Source organism: Eleutherodactylus coqui, chromosome 5 (genome assembly GCF_035609145.1).
Source record: "Eleutherodactylus coqui strain aEleCoq1 chromosome 5, aEleCoq1.hap1, whole genome shotgun sequence".
Lineage (NCBI taxonomy): Eukaryota > Metazoa > Chordata > Amphibia > Anura > Eleutherodactylidae > Eleutherodactylus > Eleutherodactylus coqui.
Window position 1 is genome coordinate 44054265 of NC_089841.1, and position 24284 is coordinate 44078548.

Genomic DNA, 24284 nt, shown 5'->3' on the forward strand with positions numbered 1-24284 from the left:
TAATTACAATGAATATCTGTGTATTCGGTTACAAGAGTCTGCTACTGTTCAAATGTGACAAATCTGAAATTATATGCACTTGTGCAGCTAAAATACACTAATGTCAGACACAATCCGGCCCTAGAAGAAGTTGGCGTTTTGCTGTAAAACCCGGCATGCAGTTCCATCTCAGGCACATATACAAATGATGAGCGTTGTGGTGATTAGATCAGTGATGGCGAACCTTGTAGAGACCAGGTGCCCAAACTGCAACCCCAAACCCACGTTTTATCGCATAGTGGCAACACGCCAGGGGGCGGGGCTTATCATCACATATGATCTTACTTCCGTCGTTATAAAGAGGACAGGGCTACTTCACAATAGATAGGGAGGAACAGCCTGAGTTTTTTCCTAGCTGGAGCACCATTGGTGCCGTTTTTGACTAGAAATCAGACGTGTATCCACAGCTGATTTCATACTCTGCAGCGCCTCCCTCGCCTTCTTTGTAGGCATCCCGCTGTCAGCGCTCCCCGGCTTCTGGTTCCCAGCAGCCTGTAGTAGCCTCACCTGACCAGCATCACTTGACCAATGACGCCCCAACTCAGCAGGCCGCTGGGAACCGGAAGCTGGGCAGCGCTGACAGCAGGAAGCCTACAAGGGAGGCGAGGGGGGCGCAACATAGTATGAAATCAACTGCGGATACATGGATGATTTCTAGTCAAAGTCCTCACCAATGGTGTGGATTTTGACAGTTTTTTGGGATGTGGAAATGCTGCGGAATTTGCCATGGAAATTTACGCTGCGGACATTCTGCAGTATTTCCACCACGTGTAAACATACCCTAACTCACCTTAAGGCATACTGCCATGTGCAGAATGGCCTCAGTAGTAACAGTGTCCCCCACAGTGGCCTCAGTAGTAACAGTGTCCCCCACAGTGGCCTCAGTAGTAACAGTGTCCCCCACAGTGGCCTCAGTAGTAACAGTGACCCCCACAGTGGCCTCAGTAGTAATAATGACCTCCACATTGACCTCAATAGTAATAGTGACCCCCACAGTGGCCCAAGTAATAATATTAACCCTCTCAGTAGCCCTAGTAATAATAACCCCTCAGTAGCCCTAGTAGTAATAATAACCCCCTCAGTAGCCCCAGTAGTAATAGTAACCCCCTCAGTAGCCCCAGTAGTAATAGCCCCCCAACCCATACACTTACCTCTTCCTTGTAGTTAGCACTGCTCCTCCTCTTCTCCGCACTGATGCTGGGTGCACATACTGAAGGCAGTGTGTGTGCCCTGGAACACTTCCTCCTTTCTTCTCTCCTGCGGAACTAAGGAGGAGAGGTCAAGGAAGGAGTATCCCCGGTGCAAACACTAACGTCAGAGTGTGCACCGGGGATCAGCGCCACTAAGTGATTACCGGCCATGGTGAGCGGCCGTTGGCGTGCGTGCCAGCAGAGAGGGCGCCGCGTCCCCTCTAGCTAGTGTGCCATAGGTTTGCCACCACAGGATTAGATGAACAGTCTTGCCACCTGAGACCCTAAAAGTGGTTCCTCCTTGGCCTATAAAAGGCTCTCGGAGGCTTCTTGTGTGTAGTGACTTATTTTTCCGCTTTTGTAGAGCTAGTTGACCACTAGATGCCTTTATGATGCAGAGAAGAGTTTTCACCCTGTTACCAGAGTTTGAGAGGGGCGCATTATTGGAATATGATCAGTTACAAGCAATATGCTGCAGGATACTATATGGAACCTGTATGCCTCTTTGCCCACCCGTATCACATCTTGTATCCAATCTAGGAGCGGTTAACAGGGTCCTAGAGTCTCCATGCCTGCCCATACCATATCTTGTATCCAAGCTAGAGGTGGTACAACAGGGTACTAGAGCCTCCATGCCCACCCATATCACATCTTGTATCCAAGCTAGAGGTGGTACAATAGGGTACTAGAGCCTCCATGCCCACCCATATCACATCTTGTATCCAAGCTAGAGGCAGTACAACAGGGTACTAGAGCCTCCATGCCACCCGTATCACATCTTGTATCCAAGCTAGAGGCGGTACAACAGGGTACTAGAGCCTCCATGCACCCCTTTTCACATCTTGTATCCAAGCCAGAGGCGGTACAAGATCTCTCACCTTTGCAACCTGCACTTATGTTGAGAACAGGGATCTCTTGATGCTCATCCCGCATGGTGAAGGTGCTGCCAGATCCAAGCATAGAATGAATGAAGAGCGGCGCACGTATGTCTCTCTCTATTCTGGTGTATAGGAGTTACTGCTGTGCACTCATGCTCTCGGCTGTTGCTCTAACCCCATTAGTAGTGAATGGAGAGCCGCCCACATGTGCAGCCACCTTATTCTCGGCCACTTCACCAGATGAGGTGGGGTTCAAGGATCCCAGTTCATGACATAGGTGCTGATCCTGGAGGTGGGATCTGCAGTTATCAGATCTTTATGGTGTTTTCTATGTCTGAGATGGATTTACCCCATGCAATGAGATAAACCCTTCAGTTACTCTCATCAGGTTTTAGGCTTTTTCATTCTTTTGAGCAGTTTCTAAGTTATCATTGTGTTTTCCTTAAGTGACAACAAACATGCTGCTATTACCACTAGATAGACAGAACATTGATAGACGGCCGCTCTCCAGTATCATAGTGATGTTAGATCAGTGAGGCATGAAGAAGAGAGCGCCTCCTGTCTGTCACTATCATCAGGCAACACAATAAGCTCCATGTATAGTGCTTCAGCCATCCGAGTACCCTCCGCCAACCTGTGCAGGCGATGGATGAGAAGATCTTTTCATACCTCCAGGAAATGTGTGTGTGTGTGTGTATATATATATGTAGAAATATCACTGTCATCATATTAATACAAACCTCTCTGTATCTTCACAGGGCTAATTCTACCACTGGTAAGTAGCCGTGTGCTTAATATACACAAATCCTAATTGTGCCGCCCACTAGACAGAATAGTGCCACCTAAGGGCTTGTTTACATCTGCATTGGAAGCGCCTCATGGAGCCTGCAGCACAAAATGCAAATGCCAGAAGCAGAGGTGTAGCTAAAGGCTCATGGGCCCAGGTGCAAAAGTTTATCTTGGGGCCCCCCAACTTCTCTTAATCCCCTAATGCAGAGGCGTAACTTAAAGCTCCTGGGCCCCAATGTAAAACCTGTAACGGGGCCCCCAACTATAATGCTTTATTCATAGTACTGGCCTATATGGAGAAGAGAGGCATTATGGGCCCCCTAAGGCTCCTGGGCCCGGATGCAACCACATTCCCTGCATCCCCTATAGTGGCCAGAAGGCATGACTTAACTATACGGACCCCATTATAGTTATTGGGGATTGTTGGGTGTTGTTTGTGCCCATCGTGTTGGGAATTCAGCACTTCAAACATTCCCGCAATGGAGCTGAAGAACAGAAAACCAAAGTATAAGTGTGAACAAAGCCATAAGGGCTCATACACACAGCAATGCACAAACCCCATATAGCGCTACTCAGAGGGGCTATAGGTCTGTATTATGGACTCATAGGTGCTCTGCGGGCCACCATATGGTGCCTCTAGAAAGGGGAATATCTACATAATATGGTGCTAATAGAGAGACTTATTTGTTTTAATCTAGATTACAATATGACAGAGATGATGGGGGGGAAGAGGGGGTGAGATGAAAAAGAGAGGACAGAGAGATGCACAAAAAAAGACATGAGAGAAACCCATATTAGAGAGAATAAGAGTTATGAAAGAGATCAGACAGAGAGACATGACATAGATATAGGGGGTGGACAAAAATATGGAAACACCATACGAAATGCATGGGATTTTCATCATTAGCACTGAGCTGCCCTTTTGATCCCCGCTTGTCTGAGAGCTATCCTGCCAAATTTGTGTTTACTTCACCTCTTGCCCTGCTCTGGGTGGTTTTGGGAGCCAGCTGGTAACAGCAGCTGAGTGGCTAAAACCCCTGACCAATGGAAACTTGTTGCTCAGGCAGAAGTTCATGTTAGCTTGAGTGGCTTGGACATGTAGTTTTATGGGTTTCCATAAACACACCTTTACAGCTGTGGGATAATTGAGCTGGCTGTGTGTGGAGTTTCTCTAGCCAGCCAATGCCCTCTGGTCTGCTGCACATAGATACAAGCCCCTCTGAGGAGGATGCTGGTTATTTTACGCATTCTGTTTTATTCCCACTCAGAGCTGGGTGTTATGCTTGATAGTCTGAAGTGTGTCTCTCACCTTCCCTTAGGACGGTCTGGACACCTGTAGTCCCCGTCTGCATCTTAAGTGGACCCCCTCTCCCTTCCCCTTTGACAGGTATGGCCTCCAGATGTCTATCATGTATGGTCAAATAGGTGATTCCTGACACTGCTCCCTTTATGTTAGCGTGGTGGCTGACTCTCTTTCTACTTGGTGTGAGGACACTTGGACTAGCTATGACTTACTAGCTGTTTGCATGCGAGTCCTGAGTGGGGTTTCTGTTTTGTGTGGTTTGGGTTACCAGATGTGTGTTCAGGTGGCCAGACATGTGCTGTATAAACCATCCTGTTCTGTGTGGTATGCATTACCTGGTGTGTTGGTGTGAACAGTGACATGTTCTGAGTGTCTGTGCATTTGGCCAGACATGAGGTGTATGAACAGTCATGTTCTGTATGGGTGAACAGTGTCATGTCATGTGTTTTATGCTTCTCTTCAGGTACCTAATCAGGGTTAGCCAGGTCCCAGATGAAGACAGTGGGGCCGTCCTTATTAGGGCGCCTACCCCTCTTTTAGGCATGGGTGCCTCGCTTTCCCTGATTAGTAAGGGGAAGTGAGGGACAGGTTTCCTTCCATCCTTACCTGGAGTGGTGTAATTGGTCCTTGCAAATACTATGTCCGTTTCGCGATTAGTGTCCCGCACGGAAGTAACAGTTCACTTCTGCCCGGCAGTATCTCCACTTAAAATCGGTCTCTACATGTCTTATTGAAATATGATTTATAATCCCATGTAACTTAAGGTATGCATTTTCGCACATATTTTTGTCCACCCCCGTAGATAGATATTAGATAGATAGATATTAGATAGATAAATATTCTATAGGGAGATGGATATGAGAGATGTAACAGAGCTGACTCTGATGTTGCATTGTTTATATTGAGTTTAAGTTAACATTCTGGTTGTTTCTTTGCACAGAGTATGATGTGTATGATGATGTTGACGCCAGTGATTTTCCACCTCCTCCTACTGAGAGCAGGTAAGAAGTACATACGTGCCAAGAATGGATAAGTATGAGGGGTTGGGAGCCTCCTGTTTGAGGATTTGATAGGTAAAGCTGATGTTCTAGTGTCCCCCTCAGATCATCCAGCAGTGTATATGGGTACACCGCAGTATCTGCAGTTATCAGCTTCATCTATATTAATTTTTAGTGAGGATTGAATGACCAAAACTGTAGACATAACCCCACAGCCTGACATTTACAACTGCTGCTGAGTAAACATTTGGCCAACAGAGATCTCAAGCTTAAAGTCAGTGCCTATCCTCAATACCCCTAATAATAATTGGGAAAAGCTGCACTGATTAATATCTAATTACAGAGACCAAAATCTCCTAAATAGAATTACAATATACAATTCTGTCTCTCAGCAGCCACCACTAGGGGGAGCTCAGGAGATCACAGTATATCCATGCAGTTTTTTTCATGACTTTTTACATACAATTTTTTTTAGTTTACGAACCTCCATTGTTGAGAAATCACCGGATTTCAAGACACTGAAGAGGATTGAAAAGGAGGAGAAGGAATTCAGGAAGAAATTCAAGGTATACGGTTAATGATTATATAGAGACCATGTTATAATGTCTCCAAGGAGGTTCTGTATTATACATGTTAAGCAAGTTACTATACTGTATGCAAGAGGTGCAGATGCTGACATTGTTTTACACACTTCTTTACATTACTTCTGCTCTTAAAGGGATTTTTCAGGCAGCGCTGGGACACACCAGGGTCGGAGTGGAAGCCGCTGCTCTGACCCTGGTGTAGTGCCATGCTGCTGATTTGAAAATCACAGTAGATTTCATTAATTGCATTGCAATGAGTGAATTTCATGATGAAAATCCACACCATAATCCGCATGCGAATTTTAGTTTGACCTTTGGTGCAGAATGATTGCCCTCCTTAGACAGGGTCATTGTTAGAATTCACTGGATCCCATAGCAGAGTCTGATATTGTCTGCCAACTTGCTGACCGTAAACTGCACTGTAGTGAGGAAAAGACATAAATACCTTTATTACCAGGGGCGTAACTAAAGGCTCAGGGGCCCTGATGCAAAACGTAAGCTGGGGCCCCCCCTCTATCTGTATCTGTACCCGTACCCATACCTAAACCATGCTGCACAGAGACATAACTTGAAGCTTCTGGGCCCCAATGCAAAACCAGTAACAGGGCCCCCAACTATAATGCTTTATTCATAGTACTGGGCTCCCTATATGGAGAAGAGAGGCCTTATGGGCCCCCTAAGGCTCCTGGGCCCAGGTGCAACTGCATCCCCTGCACCCTCTATAGTTATGCCCCTGTTTATTACATTATCCCTCCAGCATTAGATTTTCAACCTGCCCTCAAAACTGCCTAGAAAGCCCCTTTTATGCATACGGTGTTTACATAAGCCCCTCTCCTTTCACAGCTGGATTGGCAGGACAACCCAACTCTTTGTATATCATATCATATGGAAGTAAAGAATACAGTAAATCACAGGTGGACTGATGTGCGATGGGTATCTTGCAGTGAACCATTTATATAACTGGGGACCCCATGACCACCCTTTGGTAACAGTGGTTCATGTGTATCGGATGGAGATGGTGGTATTGACATTGCAAGTCTGACCTATAGAACCTTGCAGGGATATTTGTGGTTCATTTTTGGGTCATCTTATGCATAAAATGTGTCCATATCCTGAAGGCATTTTCTTGAACAGTGACACCCCTTTCATTTATCCAATACCCTCTTCTAGCATTTGATAGGAGCATCTTAGGTTTCTGGTGGGATCGCCCTAATCGGGGCAGATATCCCAATCTGATAGTTTGCTGTAGGGCTAGAATAGGGATCGGTTAATTCCCCTTTGTTTTCTCACTTTCTTCATTCATTGTATTTTCATGAGACATTTTTTTATATATTTTCCACAAAGGTTATGTTTTAGCGGCAGTCCAACTGTGATTGGCAGGACAATCTTTGGATTTGAGCAGTAACCAAAGGATGGACTGTAATACAATATTACATACAATATACGTTTGCGCACTTTGGTACACCAAGGGAAAAGTAACAGGATTAAAACCTATTCTGACCCAGGGATAGCCTGACTGATGTCATTGATGCCAATATGAACATATCCTCATTTGTATAGTCGGATGGTGTTATTTATGTGTTATAATGGGATTGTACACTGAATGGCCCCTTAATTATAGACCCCGACCCTTTCACGATTTGTGCTTCTTTATATGCAAATTCTCACCGCGACCCTGGAGTGCGGCATAAAACCACGTGACAAGTTTTCTGTGGATCAGTTTCAGTGTTAATCCTCATTAGATGGGAAAATCCAGCCATCTGAGCGACTTCCAACGAGGCCGGGTCATCAGTGCTAGACTAGCCGGGATTTCACTGCCAACCGTGTGTGGTTTTCTCGTGTAACGGTGTGGAGAGTATAGAGTGAATGGTGTGATCAAGGAAAACATCCAGCGAAAGGGGATCCTGTGGACAGAAAGAACTAGTCACTGAAAGGGGTCAGAGGAGGATGTCAGGAATCTTTCTGAGCAACAGGTTCTGCACAGTCAGGAGCAGCCAAATACAATGCTGCTTCTCTAACTAATGTGTGTGAATGCACAACTCGCTGTTTCTTAGCTCGGATGGGCTATAGATGCAGACGACCAGCTCCAGCGCCATTGTGTGTAAGAGGAACAGGATGAGGAGACTCCAGGGGGCAAAAGAGCGCAAAAATTGTATCACTGAGCAGCGGAAAAACATCTCCTGGTCTGATGGATCCAGATCTCTGTTGCCCCGTGCTGATGGGAGGTCAGAATTTGGCGCAAGCAGCATGAATCGCTGACCACTTCCTGTCAGCTGGTCTGAACATGTCAGCATCTCCATCTAATCTGCAGCAACTACAAGAAGCATCCTGTCCACAGGGGCCGATATTCTTTTAGAATGAGTTCATCACCTGTGGGATCTACACCACCATTAATTGCTGCGGTTCTGAAGGGCATAAGAGGCCAACGTGCTACTAGATGGGGAGTCTGAAAATGGGCCGTTCAGTGTATATGTGTGTACAGTTTTGCAGTATTATCCTCATAACCGGCCCCTGACCCCTCCCTGTGACAACATCCTGTGTACTCCGATGGGTAATAATCAGATTTCTGTTCTATAGTTCACTGGTGAGATTCGAGTGCTGTCATCAGTCCAGGTGCTAGCCAACCTGGCAACCAAGAAGTGGGGATCCAAGGACTTACCTCTGAAGCCTGGAGAAATGCTGGACGTCATACAACTTGCAAATAATACTACACTTCTATGCAAAAATAACGAGGGCAAATGTAAGTACATATAGCGGCAGCACACGCAGATAGCACAGGTCGGCTTCATACTATTGGTGTAGGGTGATCCACTTAGTGTCAAGCATCGGGTGTGGATGTACTGTGATACAACCTTAGGACTACTCCTGAGGGTCGCACCTGGGGTTTCCTGATATTCACCCTTTAACTGCACCAATCATAATCTTATTTTGCTCTACAGGCCCCCAAGTCGTTACCCCAGAAGTAGTCTCAGTATGGCAGCACAAACTAGTCAGGATAGCGGGTTCGTGGTACTGATGGAGCAGGCAGAGACAATGTCGTGGCACAGAGCCATGCAGACATAGCAGGCCAGGGGGCAGGGCAAGGCAGTGGGCAAAGATAAAGTAGTCCAAAAACAAGTTGAGGTCAGGAGAGAAGAAGTCAGGAAAGCAGGGCAAAGCAAGCAGGGGTCAAAGCCAGTCAGCCATTGCTCAGGCACCTGCTAGCAGGGAGAGTGCCTAAAATAGTCAGAGGCTTGGCCGGATTGGCTGGGAATAGAAAAGCTGGGTGTGTTTAGTGGCCCTTTAATAGGAAGGCCAGTTGTTCACACCCTATAGGGAGCAGGAAAAAAACAGGAGATGCCACATCTGCAGCAGACCTCATGGAGGACATAGCGCTGGCTGCCACCAAAAGCAGGGGGAGGTATGGAGCTCGGTCAGCCATGACCAGACGCCATGACACTGCAGGAAAAAATCAACAAATGTAAGAAAGCTGCCTAAGGATTGGGGGATAACTTTATGATTGATGGGGAACTGATTGCTATAACCCCCACCAATCCCAAGAACAGGGGTCCCAAACGTACCCACATGAATGAAGCGGAGCACCGTCACTCCATTCGTTTCAATGGGAGTGCCAGAGACTGCCGAATTGTCTCGATGCAGTGGCAGTTGATACAGGTCAGAAGCATTGCAGCGCGGTACTGCCGGAGAGACAGGCAGAGTTGTAGTGAATATCACAGGCCAAAGTCAGGGCAGGAGAAGTTCATGCATGAACAGAGAGACAGGCAGAAGGTCAGGCAGGCAGCAGTCAAATAGAACGTGGTCAAATAACAAGCTGAGGTCAAGACAGGAGAAGTTGGTAAAGCTGGTGAACAGGCATGGTTCAAAACATGAGTCAGACAGGAATCTATAGCACCTCTGTAGACCTAAACAGAACCTATTGCTAAGGTATTCGCTAGTGGAGGAAGGAACCTTATAAAGTCCAGGAAGCATCAGAATTGGATGGGGACGGGTAAGCTGGGCGCGAGAGTTGGCATTTTAAAAGAGGGGCTACACACGCGTGCACACTAATAATGATGAAATATTCTTTACTTATATGGCGCCAACTTATTCCGCAGCACTTCCAAGCACAGGAAAACACAGACAATGCAACAATTACATGTGATATACAATCAGTTTGAAACAAACGGGGTTGGGGTGTTACAGGAGGTACAAGGGTGGGGGGAGAAGATGAGGTATGGAGGAGCACAGGCAGCACGGGAATTACATAGAGGTCTTATGCGATAGGCAGGGTGAAAGGTATGGGGAGCCATATGGAGGGGAAGGGGGTCTAGGTCAGGGGATTTGGTATGCCTCCCTAAAGTGGTGCATTTTTAAGGCGCGTCTGAAGTTCCGTGAATTGGGGATTGTCCGGATGCCTTGGGGTACAGCATTCCAGAGGATGGGTGCTGCTCTGGTGAAGTCCTGGAGGTGAGCATTAGAGGGGTGTTTAGTCTCAGTGTGTTAGCGGATCGGAGTGAGCGGGCTGGGTGGTGTATGGACCGGAGGGAGGCGATGTATGGTGGTGAAGCACCATGGAGAGCTTTGTGGATGAGGATTTTAAATTTAGTTCTACAGTGGATGGGCAGCCAATGCAGTGACTGGCATATTGCGGGGGCGTCCGAGTGATGGCTGGATAGGAAGAGGAATCTAGCTGCCGCGTTTAATATGGATTGGAGAGGGGAGAGTCTGGTGTGGGGGAGGCCAATGAGCAGCGAGTTGCAGTAGTCGAGTTGGGAGTGAATAAGTGCGACAAGGAGTGTCTTTAGCGTGTCCGTGATGAGGAACGACCGTATTTTAGCATTATTCCTGAGGTGCAGGTGGTATGGGTAGAGCAGACACCCAGGAGAACAGAGCTGCATCTGCTACACAAAATGGACAAGTGATGCAGACAGCCACGGGCAACAGGGAAAAGAGAGGACATGCGGCACCGATAGCTGCATCCAAAACAATTAGACTGCTCAATAAGCTTTGTAATATACCTTATAATAAGAAAAAAGTATCCTCATCCGCTTCCACATCCTGATCACCTGTGCTAAACTGTCCATATCAGCAACTAGTGGTGTGTTATTCCTGCTACTTAGTGCCTATATATGAGACTACATAATATGAGTTTTACCCATCTACATGAAACAGAAGTCACTCATTGATAGTAAAGCGACTGATGTATCAACATGCCATTTTTTGCTTGGTGTTGTTGCTATTTTACACGTTCGGATCATTGCAATTACTTAATTGAAAATGATATTTTTTCTTTCCCAGATGGTTATGTGTCCAGAAGCAACCTAATTGATAAGTAAGTATTGGCATCAGAGTGCTATAATAAAAGATTAGTGTATTCCATGAACCTAAGGCTCCGGTTTCTGTGCAATTCCGTAGGCGATTACATTATTCTGCGCTGCTAAGATGCTGGAAATGAACTGAAACCTGCTAGAATGGAGTACAAACCCTGCAACGTTGGTCTCCTTTCTAGTTTGGCAGTCTATGGTTCTATCCAGAGTTCCATCTGAATGCTGCTTTTGGCTTTTCAGACAGAACAACCAGGAGGAAACCATGAGCAGGGTTACTAACACCATGTATGTAGAGCCTTAGTTAGAACCGCAGGCACTGCTTGTGGTATCATATGGTGCTCCCTCAATATTACATTTCCCTTAGGAGCAATACTTCCATAATATCTAGTATGATGAATGTGCCGCAGTTTTGAATCCTCTGATGAATCTGTATGAAGCTTCTGTATACCTCCATGTGAAGGTGTATGGCTATGGAGGGTACAAAGGTAGCAAATGTACCCGGGTCCAATGCCCCATCTGTCTTAAGAAGACTCCAGTATTATAAATGGCACATGTTATCCGGAAGCCCTGGTACGGGTTTTGCATTGTGACCAAGGAGCTTTATGTTATACTTCTTCCTCTTGTAGACGTCTATGGGCATCACGGAATGGATCCTGCAAGATATGCTACAAATATCTGATAGGTGCAGGTTCTACCTTGAGACTCTTGCCTATCAGGAGAACGTTCATGGTTTCTCATCCAATGCAGATATTGGCATTGTGGCTAAGGAGCTTCATGTTATATCTCTTCGACCCATAGACGTCTACGGCAATCACCGGACGGATCCTATGGGATATGCTATATATACCTGATAGTTGCAGGTTCCAGTTTGGGACCCTCACCTATCGGGACAACGTTCATTGTTTTCCATCCACTTTAATGGAGAAGTGGACATGTTGGCATGTGGTCCTCTCTGTAGAAGTCTGTAGGAGCTACAACTTCTCAATGGCAATGGCTGTATACAATCATGGTTACCTGTAAATTGAAGAGAATACCTAATGTACCAACCAGGCAGTATAAATGCACTTTATGGTGCCTCCTTTGCAAAAATGGCCGGCACAACAACCCCACTCACAATGAATTGGGCTGTTGGAAAAAGGCAAATAAGTGCAACTGGGAATTTCCAAACTCTATTCCCCTCTAAGGAGATACGTATGGACAGATTGCCCTCATGCTGATCTCTGTCCGATACTGAGGACCATCATTGTGATCCCAAATGTCGCAACCAGTTGAGATGCTGCAGTCGTATTAATAATCATTTGTCTGTATTTGCAGTGACGGGGAGATCTACGATGATATCGGCGAGGGTACGTAAATCTCCAAACCTCCATACACCTATATGTACCTTTCTTTTCTGTCACACTGACAATACTGGTGCTCGAATTATATTCATTCACACTCATGATGAGATTCCTCCATACCGGTAATATGTGGTGATGCTTCATTCCTAATGATGGCCACCATAGTCACGTGACATCACCAGGACTTCACTGTCCACTGGGTACAATAGACTTCTGGGCGAGACTTTTGTTTGTGACCCTCCATGACCGTACTTAGCCCCATTCCAAAAATTTAAGTCCTTGCAAAATCAAAAGCAATGATAATTTTACTCAAAGCCAGTGGAAGCCATCCAAACCATAAGCAAAGGAGAAGTAGACGGTGCAATGACACAAAATATACCTTTTCAAAAATGTATCTGTTTGTAACAAAATACGCAATTTCTGGACTTTGCAGCGTGTTTGGGAATGTGCGCTTTTTGTAGCTAGGTGGCGCTGGAGGCTTCTGGAAACAAGTGAACTATATATAAGTAGCAAAGCACATTGACACATTGTCAGGCAGGCGAATGTAGACCCGCCGTGCCACACACCGATTTGGCTTTGAGCTATCTGAGGAGGCATCACCCGATCTTCACCCTTCCAAGCGGGACACGGTCTTTGCTGCGGGGTCCCTAAAGCTGGTGTGAAATCAGCCTAATAGTACTATACAATTAAAGGTGATTTCTGAGTGTAGAGAACAATTGCCAGGAGGGAGATAATGGGTTAAAAGAAAAAAAAAAACTTTACTCACTTTTCCGATTGCCCCCGACACAGCGCGACCATCCTGCACCCTGCGGCTCCGATCCCAGAAGAGATTGCAGAGGTCATGTGCCGCTCATTGACCAATCGCTGGCCTCACATGTCATTGAGGAACAGATGATTGGCTGAGTGTCCTATGAACGATGAATGGCACGTGACTGCTGCGGTCTCTTCTGGGATCAGACTGGCGCAGTGGCCCGCACCCGGGGGGGGGGGGGCGGCAGCGGAAAGGTGGATAAAGTTGTTGTATTTCTTTCTGCTTATGCGGCATGTTTCGGAGCTTTGCACGCCTGTGAAAAGACTGCAAGTGCTTCCAATAGGTTTGAATGGTAAAGAGCGCATTGCATTCGCACGCAAATCGCATGGCATGCGAGGGCGATTCTTTTAAGCCCTTTTGAAGCCCTTTTTTTCCATTTTCGCTTTCTCTTCCTCCCTTTTAAAAAATCATAACTCCTTTATTTATCCATCGACGTCGCTGTTTGAGAGCTTGTTGTTTTTTGCGGGACGAGTTGTATTTTTCAATTGTGCTATTTAGTGTACCATATAATGGACTGAAAAACTTTTAAAAAATTCTAAGTGGAGTAAAATGAGAAAAAAATGACATTCCGCCATCTTTCAGTGCGTCTTGTTTCTACGGCGCACAAATGGCAACAAAAATAACATGATAACTTTATTCTATGGGTCAGTGCGATTACTACGATAACAAACTGGTATAGTTTTTTTGGGTTTTTTTGTACTACTTTTATTTCTTTTCAAAGACATTTAATTTTTTACAATTATTTTCTGCGATCGTCTTGCGCTCAATAACCTTTTTATTTTTCCATCAATGTAGTTGTGCGAGGGCTCGTTTTTTGCGGGATGTCCTGTAATTTATGTTAGTTTATTTCAGAATACATACGACTTTTTGATGGCTTTTCATTGCATTTTTTCTGGGAGACAGGGTGACTGAAAAAGTGCGTTTCTGGCGTTCTTTATATTTTTTTCGGACGACGTTCACCGTGCAGGGTACATATTGCACTTCCTTGATAGATCGGACTTTTACGCACGCGGCGATACCAAATATGTATTTTTGTTTTATGAGTTACATTTTTTTTATTATAGATATGGCAAAAGGGGGGCGATTTAAACTTTTCATCCTTTTTTTTCACAATTAGTAAAACTTTATTGATCTTATTTTTACTTTTTTTTTCAGCCCCCCTAGGGGACCACAACATGCGATGCTTTGATCGCTCCTGCAGGATGATGTAATGCTATAGCATTACGTTATACTGCAATCTGACAGGCAGTCTATCAAACCACCCCACAGGGACGGCTTGACAGGCAGTCTGCTAAGGCAGCCCTGGGGCCTTTTAGAAGACACCTGCATGGCTCCCTGTGATCTCACGCGGTTGGGGCATTTAAAGGGTTAAAAGCCGCGATCGTCTATGTGGCCGATTGCAGCTATTTCCCGCGGGTGTCACCTGTAATAAACATCTGATGCGCGCGCTGTATGAAGAGAGGTCGTGCCATACATACTCCAACACTGCGGGATGTAAATGTATGTCCTGCAGCGGGAAGGGGTTAAAGATCACATAGGAAATAATGGGCAAATCCTTACAGGACAGGCAGCGACCTTCCAATCTTGCTGCAAGCGAAAAATCGTTCATGTGAACAAACACATTGAAATTAAGGCCGGCGTCACAAGGGCGTGTTTGTGTGCCATCCGCAGTGAATGGAACCCATTGATTCCAATAGGTTTGTTCACATACACGTATCTTTCCTGTGCATTTCAGTCTCACAAAAAAAAAAACGCAGCACGCTCTACTCTTCTGCACATTTTCGCACGAAAGGTCCCCATAGAAGTCAATGAGGATGCGCAATAAGCAAGGAGATGCGTAATTCCACTGGAATATGAACACATCTGGAACTCATAAGACAAAAAATCAATTTCGATTGGTTGTCTGTTTGCCGGGCACAAATGAACGTGTCTTGGGGGGCAAAGAGTACAGTAGAATACGCCAATGCGTGCAGAAAAAAAGCATCATTCATTTTGCAGAAGCGCTACTTTCATGTATGCGCAAATATACATACACTTGTGTGATGCCGGCTAAAGAGGTTTCTGGGACTAAATTTATTACCAGTCCTCAGATCAAGAATAGCTGATTGGCGGGAGTCCGCAACTTGGGGTCCCCAACGAACAGCTGATTGAAGTGACAGCAGAAGTTGCTGCTTCCGTTCCATACCAGGCACAGCGCCGAACACTGTATAGTGGCAATGCCTGGTATTGCAACTTAATTCTATTAGTTTGAATAGAAGTAAGCTGCTCTCAGGCAGTGTGACCGATGAACATGACTGGCCAGAGAACCCACGTGGCCTCTTTGGACATCCCGAGATGTGGCCCCCGCCAATCAGCTACTGATGACGTAACCTTAGGGTAGGTCATCAGTAGTTTAGTCCTGGAAAGCCCCTTTAAAGTTTGGTGGTGGAGACAAGCCTGTGGCGCTCTTAACACGGGTCACGCAGTTCGCACGCCCAGTCAGCTGTCCCTGGATACGGTGTGGGCCAATATTTCTATTGGTGATGCGTTCGCCATCCATGTTACCTTGAGATGATCATTTATTAGCGGTACATGTGTAACTCTTGTCCTTTCTATCCGCAGACTGCATCTATGACAACGACTGAATCCCCCTCAACCCGCATCATCAACCGCATTCACATCCAGGAAAAACATTGTACAAAGTGTCATGTATAAAAAAAACCGCGCCAACACAACCGATCCCCTATAGGGAACGATTTCACTATTTTCTAGTAGGTACTACAAAGAGCGTCACTCGCCCCGGAGGACCCGGCACATCACTGCATTACATAGACAGCCCGCTGATTTCAATGACAACAGTGCAATACTTCATTTCTCCTGCGGTGGTGCTGCAGGGAAACTGAACACTTACTGCCAGGTTCTAGCAGAGATCCCAGCTGATCGCCAGAGATCTCTGCTTACTGTGAGGACACTCTTGTAAGAAAAAGGGGTTGACTAAAACCTTTTAGATTTTGTATGTATAACATTTCTTCCTTTTAAGCAGCTACTTTACTGAGATTTATTGTGGGAACCGTAACGTTATTTGAAGCGTCTCTACCCTGAGGCATGATGGGAGTAAAAGGTTTTCTTTTTACACTGCCGTACTGCAGACATGTTTTAGGGACCTTTCAAACGGGATGGAATTACGGCGCAGGACGCAACTGCGCAATTACAGGTCTAACTGCGGATTTTGATGTGGGATTGTAGACAGGTTTTAGGGTACATTCATGCGAGGCGGAAATGCTGTGGAGTTTTGCCACCGGTATTTGCCGCAGCCGAAATTTCGCTGAATTTCCGTTCACACCTCAGTGGCAGATTTCTGCGAGAAAACAGGATGAAAAAGCACAGAAGGTGCGCCATTTCTTCCTGTAAACTCTGGAAAACCAGAAATAAAACGGCCCCCTATTTTAGTCAATTGGGGACCATATGGTGGCGTTTTTCCGTCCTAAGATGAAACCGCTCAGCCAGGGGCTGCCATCTTCCTACTCTGTACGTCACGTGTAAAAGGTCCCTTTGAGTCCATATTACAGCTGCCTCACCCACAACCCAGATGCCCTCTACCCGAGGCTCTACTAAACTGAGCCATAGCTCGCTATAGGGTCCTCTGGTGATCTATGGCTCGGTAAGACCACAAGGACTTCCGGTTTTGCCGCCGTGATATGAAGGCGCGCCTCATTCATTGTGATCAACTTATCACCGTTTTCAAGATCTTATTTTGTTGTCAGTGAATGGAAACATGTCTGGAAATTCATCCTGATCAGGTCCTGCTGTAGGTGCGCTGAAAGAGAGATCTCCGATACGCTATAAGGCCGTAGGCGCTACTCACACGAGCGAGAACTCGGACGCATTCAAGTGAATGAAGTCATTCACATGCGCAATTGTTTTTTTACAGACTAATGGTCCATGAAAAAAAGATCGCAGAATGTCCTATTTTGGCACGTTTTCATGTACCGCAATCGCCATGAAAGGCCATTTTCACACAAGATTCGTGCATCTCGCAACGCTCAAATATGAACCCCACTCTTATTTTTACGCACATTATAGGCAATGATTTCAATGGGTTCGTTCACGTGTGCATCATTCTCATGCCCTGTTGGGTTGCGTGAAAACGAAACGCAGAATGTACTGTTTCGGTGTGTTACGCCCCAAAATAGGTCATTGAAGGGAACGGGAGAGCGCAAATATGCAGTAAATACCCAGGACACCCGCATATTTGCACAATGAGCCCCTCTGCTGTTTTTTGTGCACGGAAATGCGCAGCTTATTTACACACACAAAAACCAAGAGGAACGTCCGAAAAATGCAGGGTATTTACGCGGTTAAAATCTGCATACGCCCGTGTGACCGAGCACCGAGGGTGTATTAACGCAGAGCGATAAAGGTGCGAGCAAAGGTTCGTTGTGTGTGAATATGCGGTGATATGACCTGCAGTCCTGCCCCACCGCAGGGGCGACACAATGTGACGGCAGCGTGCATCGCCAGCTCTGTGTTTGTATCGGTTACATGAAACCTGCCTAGAATCCCACTGTATTTATTGATGGCGAGATGCGTTGTGATCCATGTACAGAAATAAATATATTGTTCCTCTTGTCTGGGAACACAACGACTTCCGAAGTGTTTTAAATAAAAACTCTGATATTGGCGCAGTTTTTCCATATGTTGCTTGTTACACAGGAGTTTAAGCAGGTGAACCCCCACATTCCACTCTACCTCGTACGGGGAACTGGCGCAAGAAAAGACCCCTTTAAACTTGCCACCACCATCACCTCCTTCAGAGGGTCTCATTTCCACACTCCTCTTGCTATCTTCAACTAAACGATTGCCTCCATTTTCCCCTTACTTAAAGGGGTTGGAAAGATTAGAAAAAATGGCTGCTTTTCTTTTCAAAAACAGTGCCACACCTGTCTCCAGGTTGTGTGTGGTACTGCAGCTCAGCCCTATTCACTAGAGCCTACACTGAGTTTATCCTATTGTCGATATGGACTTTTTATACATAGATGGGAGATGGCAGTGCCATGTAAGTAATATTTCATCTGTAAGCTGTACTTGTCCATCTTATTTCTGCAGAATGCCTTATTACTGATTGATCTGAAATACCTTGAATACCCAAACATGCTCTGTATGTGTCTGATCCTGCTAGCTAATATTGTCCTGTGATTACAGCAGCCTCTGCGCTGATTCTATAACTCAGTCTCACTGTCTCTCGTTCTGATGTACAAGAGGAGAGAGGGAGGAAAGGGAAGTATAATCCGTATTCACCAACTCCCCTAAATGTGTGTATTAAAGGGGTTTTCCAAGACTTTCAAAAAAACTGTCTGTGGGCAGAGAATGCAATAAAGGAATAAACTACTCAGTACTCACCACTGAATCATGCCGCCGCCGCTGCAGTAACATGTTAGTGGACCATGTAAAAACTCATAAATGTGAGTATTAGGAAATAGAACAAAGACCTCACATGGTAACGAAAACAGCGAAAACAAGTAATGACTTTAAGGGTGGATTCAGACGACCGTATATCGGCTTGGTTTTCACGCCGAGTCGATATACAGTGTCCTTGCCTGCAGGACGGGGGGGGGGGGCTGAAAGAGCCAGGAGCAGAAACTGAGCTCCCGCCCCTCGCCACTGTTTGCAATGAGAGGAGCGGGATGGGGGCGGGGCTAAGCGAAAGGACTTAGCTCCGCCCCCATCGCACCCCAATAGTGGCAAGGGGTGGAGAGGGGGCGGGAGCTCAGTTCCTGCTCCTGGCTCTTCCAGCCCCCCCCCCCCCCCCCCCCGTCCTGCAGGCAAGGACACTGTATATCGACTCGGCGTGAAAACCAAGCCGATATACGGTCGTCTGAATCCACCCTAAGAATACGATGGGGCAAAACTGGAAAAGAATGCCATGTCCCTGGTGACGTATAATTGTGTTTTAATTTCTCAATGCTTCTGAAGATCTCTGCTTGCTGTTAGTGAATGGGAACATTCTAGTTTACACCCAGAGGTTGCCAATAATCTTCCATTACCTTGATAATCAATCGTGGTTTGGCTTAAGGGCCCCTTTGCACGGGCCGAAAATCGTTCAGATTCCTGTGAAATAATAATTTATTTGTTGTTCGTTTGTTGTTCTGCCTGCATAAAAAAACTGAACGATGATCGTCCCGTGTAAACAGGCGTCACTTATCTATGAACAACTGCCTGTTTACTGTGAATTGGGCTAAGCAGCAGCACATGCGAAAAAGACTTGGATATACTAATAGATCTCAGGCTGAACATGAGTCAACAGTGTGATGCAGCACAAAAGTCCTCATCCATTCATTGAACGATGATCATTCCTGTGTAAAAACACAGCAACAATCATCGCTGGGACAACTTGTTGGGCATCTGTGCCTGACAATTGTAAAAGGGCACTTAGTCATTTTGGAAGGTCTGTTGAAAGGTCGGGACAGTGACTTAGGGCCCTTTTATAAGGGCCAACCAGTGGCAGATGCCCAACAGGTCGTCCCAGCGATGATTGCCTTTACACAGGAACGAGCATAGCTCAGTGAATGCATGCAGAGCGGACCGGGGATCGTTCTACCCACTCGTCTCCATTCATAATAAACAGGCAGCTGTTTGTAAGTGAATGACTGCCTGTTTACACGGCCGATCTGTCATTCCGTTTTCTGCATGCAGAATGTGAACAACAAACGAGAAGCGAAGCAAATCTCATCGTTGTTCAGTCGAGGCATGCATACACACTGTGCGATAATCGTTCCGACTCCTGCTGAATGCAGGGTCCTCAGAGTGAGGCTACCTGCCACTAGGTGGTGCTGTGGAGGTACTTTTCCATTCTCTATTTGCATACCTTTTCCCAGGGAGCATTGCACAACCTGTATAAATTACCTTTATTCTCCGCAAACCCTTCTGAAACCGAGTCACCCAAATACGTTTCTGTGTGTTACGATGCAGCAAGTATATATTCACCAACATCTGGCACACGGCTGGTAGCTCACAGCCGGGTAGTGAATAAAGCTTTTTAAAGTCCCCATTGGCTGATCACCGGGGAAGGGGGGGTGATGATCCACTGTGCGGTTCAAATTCAAAACCGGGCTGTGTTCACGATGAGCGTTATACTCACAGCTAGTGTGCGCCTAGCCTGGGTGTGTGGAAAACAAGGGTTTAATTCCTGCTGGTCACCACTAGAGGGCCCACTCCACAAACATCTGATATTAGCAAGAGAAGGTTCCGGATTCTTCACTATAACAAGGCAGCATTATTATAAAGGTCCTACTTCTCCTTTTGTAAGGAAGCTAGGTGACATAAAACCTGCTCACTGCTGCGGCTCCTTCAGGGGGCGCTGTGTGGGTTCGGGAGTCCTGAACGCCAGACTTTCTTATAAAGCACAAAATTAACTTTATTAATTATCTTGCATATTAAGGCAGACAGACCACTCAGGAGTCTTAGAAAGCTGGGTGACTGCCATGTGATGTTGTGTGGAATCCCATATTGGTTGAAACATGGCAAAGAATAACTGCAATGGAACTCAGGGTGGCACATTGTTATGGGGGATCTGCAGGGGACACACTATAATGGGGATCTGTGGAGGACATACTGTTATGGGGGATCTGCAGGGGACACACTGTTACGGGGGGATCTGTGGAGGACACACTGTTACGGGGGGATCTGTGGAGGACACACTGTTATGGGGATCTACGGAGGACACACTTATGGGGGATCTGCGGAGGACACACTGTTATGGGGGATCTGCGGAGGACACACTATTATGCGGGATCTGCGGAGGACACACTGTTATGGGGGATCTGTGGAGGACACACTTATGGGGATCTATGGAGGACACACTTATGGGGGATCTGCGGAGGACACACTGTTATGGGGATCTATGGAGGACACACTTTTGGGGGATCTGCGGAGGACACACTGTGATGGGGATCTGCGGAGGACACACTGTTATGGGGGATCTGCAGGGGACACACTGTTATGGGGTTCTACGGAGGACACACTGTTATGGGGGATCTGCGGAGGACACACTATTATGGGGGATCTGCGGAGGACACACTGTTATGGGGGATCTGCGGAGGACACACTGTTATAGGGATCTGCGGAGGACACATTGTTATGGGGATCTGTGGAGGACACACTGTTATGGGGATCTGTGGAGGACACACTGTTATGGGGATCTGCGGAGGACACACTGTTATGGGGATCTGTGGAGGACACACTGTTATGGGGATCTGCGGAGGACACACTGTTATGGGGATCTGCGGAGGACACACTGTTATGGGGATCTGCGGAGGACACACTGTTATGGGGATCTACGGAGGACACACTGTTATGGGGGATCTGTGGAGGACACACTGTTATGGGGGATCTGTGGAGGACACACTGTTATGGGGATCTACGGAGGACACACTGTTATGGGGGATCTGCGGAGGACACACTGTTATGGGGGATCTGTGGAGGACACACTGTTATGGGGATCTACGGAGGACACACTGTTATGGGGGATCTACGGAGGACACACTGTTATGGGGATCTGCGGAGGACACACTGTTATGGGGATCTACGGAGGACACACTGTTATGGGGATCTACGGAGGACACACTGTTATGGGGGATCTGTGGAGGACACACTGTTATGGGGGATCTGTGGAGGACACACTGTTATGGGGATCTACGGAGGACACACTGTTATGGGGGATCTGCGGAGGACACACTGTTATGGGGGATCTGTGGAGGACACACTGTTATGGGGATCTACGGAGGACACACTGTTATGGGGGATCTACGGAGGACACACTGTTATGGGGGATCTGCAGTGGACACACTGTTATGGGGATCTGCGGAGGACACACTGTTATGGGGATCTACGGAGGACACACTGTTATGGGGGATCTGTGGAGGACACACTGTTATGGGGGATCTGTGGAGGACACACTGTTATGGGGATCTACGGAGGACACACTGTTATGGGGGATCTGCGGAGGACACACTGTTATGGGGGATCTGTGGAGGACACACTGTTATGGGGATCTACGGAGGACACACTGTTATGGGGGATCTACGGAGGACACACTGTTATGGGGGATCTGCAGTGGACACACTGTTATGGGGATCTGCGGAGGACACACTGTTATGGGGATCTACGGAGGACACACTGTTATGGGGGATCTGTGGAGGACACACTGTTATGGGGGATCTGTGGAGGACACACTTATGGGGGATCTGTGGAGGACACACTGTTATGGGGGATCTGCGGAGGTCACATAGTTATGGGAGGGATCTGTGGAGGACACACTATTAAGGGGATCTGCAGAGGACACACTGTTATGGGGATCTGCGGAGGACACACTGTTATGGGGATCTGCGGAGGACACACTGTTATGGGGATCTGCGGAGGACACACTGTTATGGGGATCTGTGGAGGACACACTATTATGGGGGATCTGCGGAGGACACACTGTTATAGGGATCTGCGGAGGACACACTGTTATGGGGATCTGCGGAGGAGACACTGTTATGGGGGATCTGCAGGGTACACACTATTATGGGGATCTGTGGAGGACACACTGTTATGGGGGATCTGTGGAGGACACACTATTATGGGGGATCTGTGGAGGACACAGTTATGGGGGATCTGTGGAGGACATACTGTTATGGGGATCTGCGGAGGACACACTTTTATGAGGATCTGCGGAGGACAGACTGTTATGGGGATCTGTGGAGGTCACATAGTTATGGGAGGGATCTGCAGAGGACACACTATTATGGGGGGTTTGGGGAGGACACACTGTTATGGGGATCTGCGGAGGACACACGATTATGGGGGATCTGCAGGGGACACACTGTTATGGGGGATCTGCGGAGGACACACTGTTATGGGGGATCTGCGGAGGACACACTGTTAGAGAGGTTATCTGTGGAAGGACCCACTTATGGGGATCTGCGGAGGACACACTATTATAGGGGGATCTGTGGAGGACACATACTTATGGGGGGATCTGTGGAGGACACACTTATGGGGGATCTGGCAAGGAGACATTGTTATGGGGGATCTGCGGAGGACACACTGTTATGGGGATCTGCGGAGGACACACTGTTATGGGGATCTGCGGAGGACACACTGTTCTGGGGATCTGTGGAGATCACATAGGTATGGGAGGGATCTGTGCAGGACACACTATTATGGGGGATCTGTGGAGGTCACATAATTTTGGGAGGGATCTGTGGAGGACACACTATTATGGGGGATCTGCGGAGGACACACTATTATGGGGGGTTTGGGGAGGACACACTGTTATGAGGGGTTATCTGTGGAAGGACACACTTATTGGGATCTGGGGAGGACGCACTATTATCGGGGATCTGCAGAGGTCACATAGTTATGGAGCAGATCTGTGAAGGACACACTTACGGGGAATCTGGGATGGACACACTTATAGGGGATCTGTGGAGGACACACTATTATAGGGGGATGTGTGGAGGACACATAATTATGGGGGGGATCTGCGGAGGACACACTTTTATGGGGGGATCTGTGGAGGACACATAATTATGGGGGGGATCTGCGGAGGACACACTTTTATGGGGGGAATCTGTGAAGGACACACTATTATAGGGGGATCTGTGGAGGACACATAATTATGGGGGGGATCTGTGGAGGACACGGTTATGGGGGGATCTGTGGAGGACACACTGTTATGGGGTATCTGCGGATGAGACAATGTTATGGGGGACCTCCAGATGACAGACTATTATGAAGGCTCTGCGGCTGACACTATTATGGAGGGATCTGTGGAGGACACATTGTTATGCAGGAACTGTTGAAGACACACTCTTTTGGAGAATGTGCAGATAACACGCTGCTATGGGGGATCTGTGGATAATGTTGAAGCTGGGGGCTGGCCGTAGCATTCACATAAAAGACAGTGGGAGACCATCAGAGACTGCAGAAGCCGGGAGTGGGAGGACAGATGCAGGTGAGTATAGCTGGGGGTTTTAAATGGCTACAAAGGGCATAAACTGGACCATGAGGGGCAATGGGGCATTT

The 24284-nt window shown here is 47.0% G+C and overlaps 1 protein-coding gene across 5 annotated transcripts in view; it reads left to right on the forward strand.

Moving 5' to 3' along the window:
- Positions 1-17902, forward strand: part of FYB1 (FYN binding protein 1) — a 111353-nt gene extending 93451 nt beyond the window's left edge. For 4 of the 5 annotated variants that reach the window (XM_066602397.1, XM_066602398.1, XM_066602396.1 and 1 more), the window contains 7 exons: positions 2866-2882; positions 5140-5200; positions 5673-5763; positions 8359-8521; positions 11059-11092; positions 12402-12433; positions 15840-17902. In XM_066602397.1, the coding sequence (XP_066458494.1) occupies positions 2866-2882; positions 5140-5200; positions 5673-5763; positions 8359-8521; positions 11059-11092; positions 12402-12433; positions 15840-15862 (421 nt within the window). In that variant the 3' untranslated portion in view covers positions 15863-17902. Of the gene's footprint in view, positions 1-2865; positions 2883-5139; positions 5201-5672; positions 5764-8358; positions 8522-11058; positions 11093-12401; positions 12434-15839 lie in introns of those variants that run through there. The other variant, XM_066602400.1, reaches the window with a different exon arrangement.
- Positions 17903-24284: the final 6382 nt, after the last annotated feature.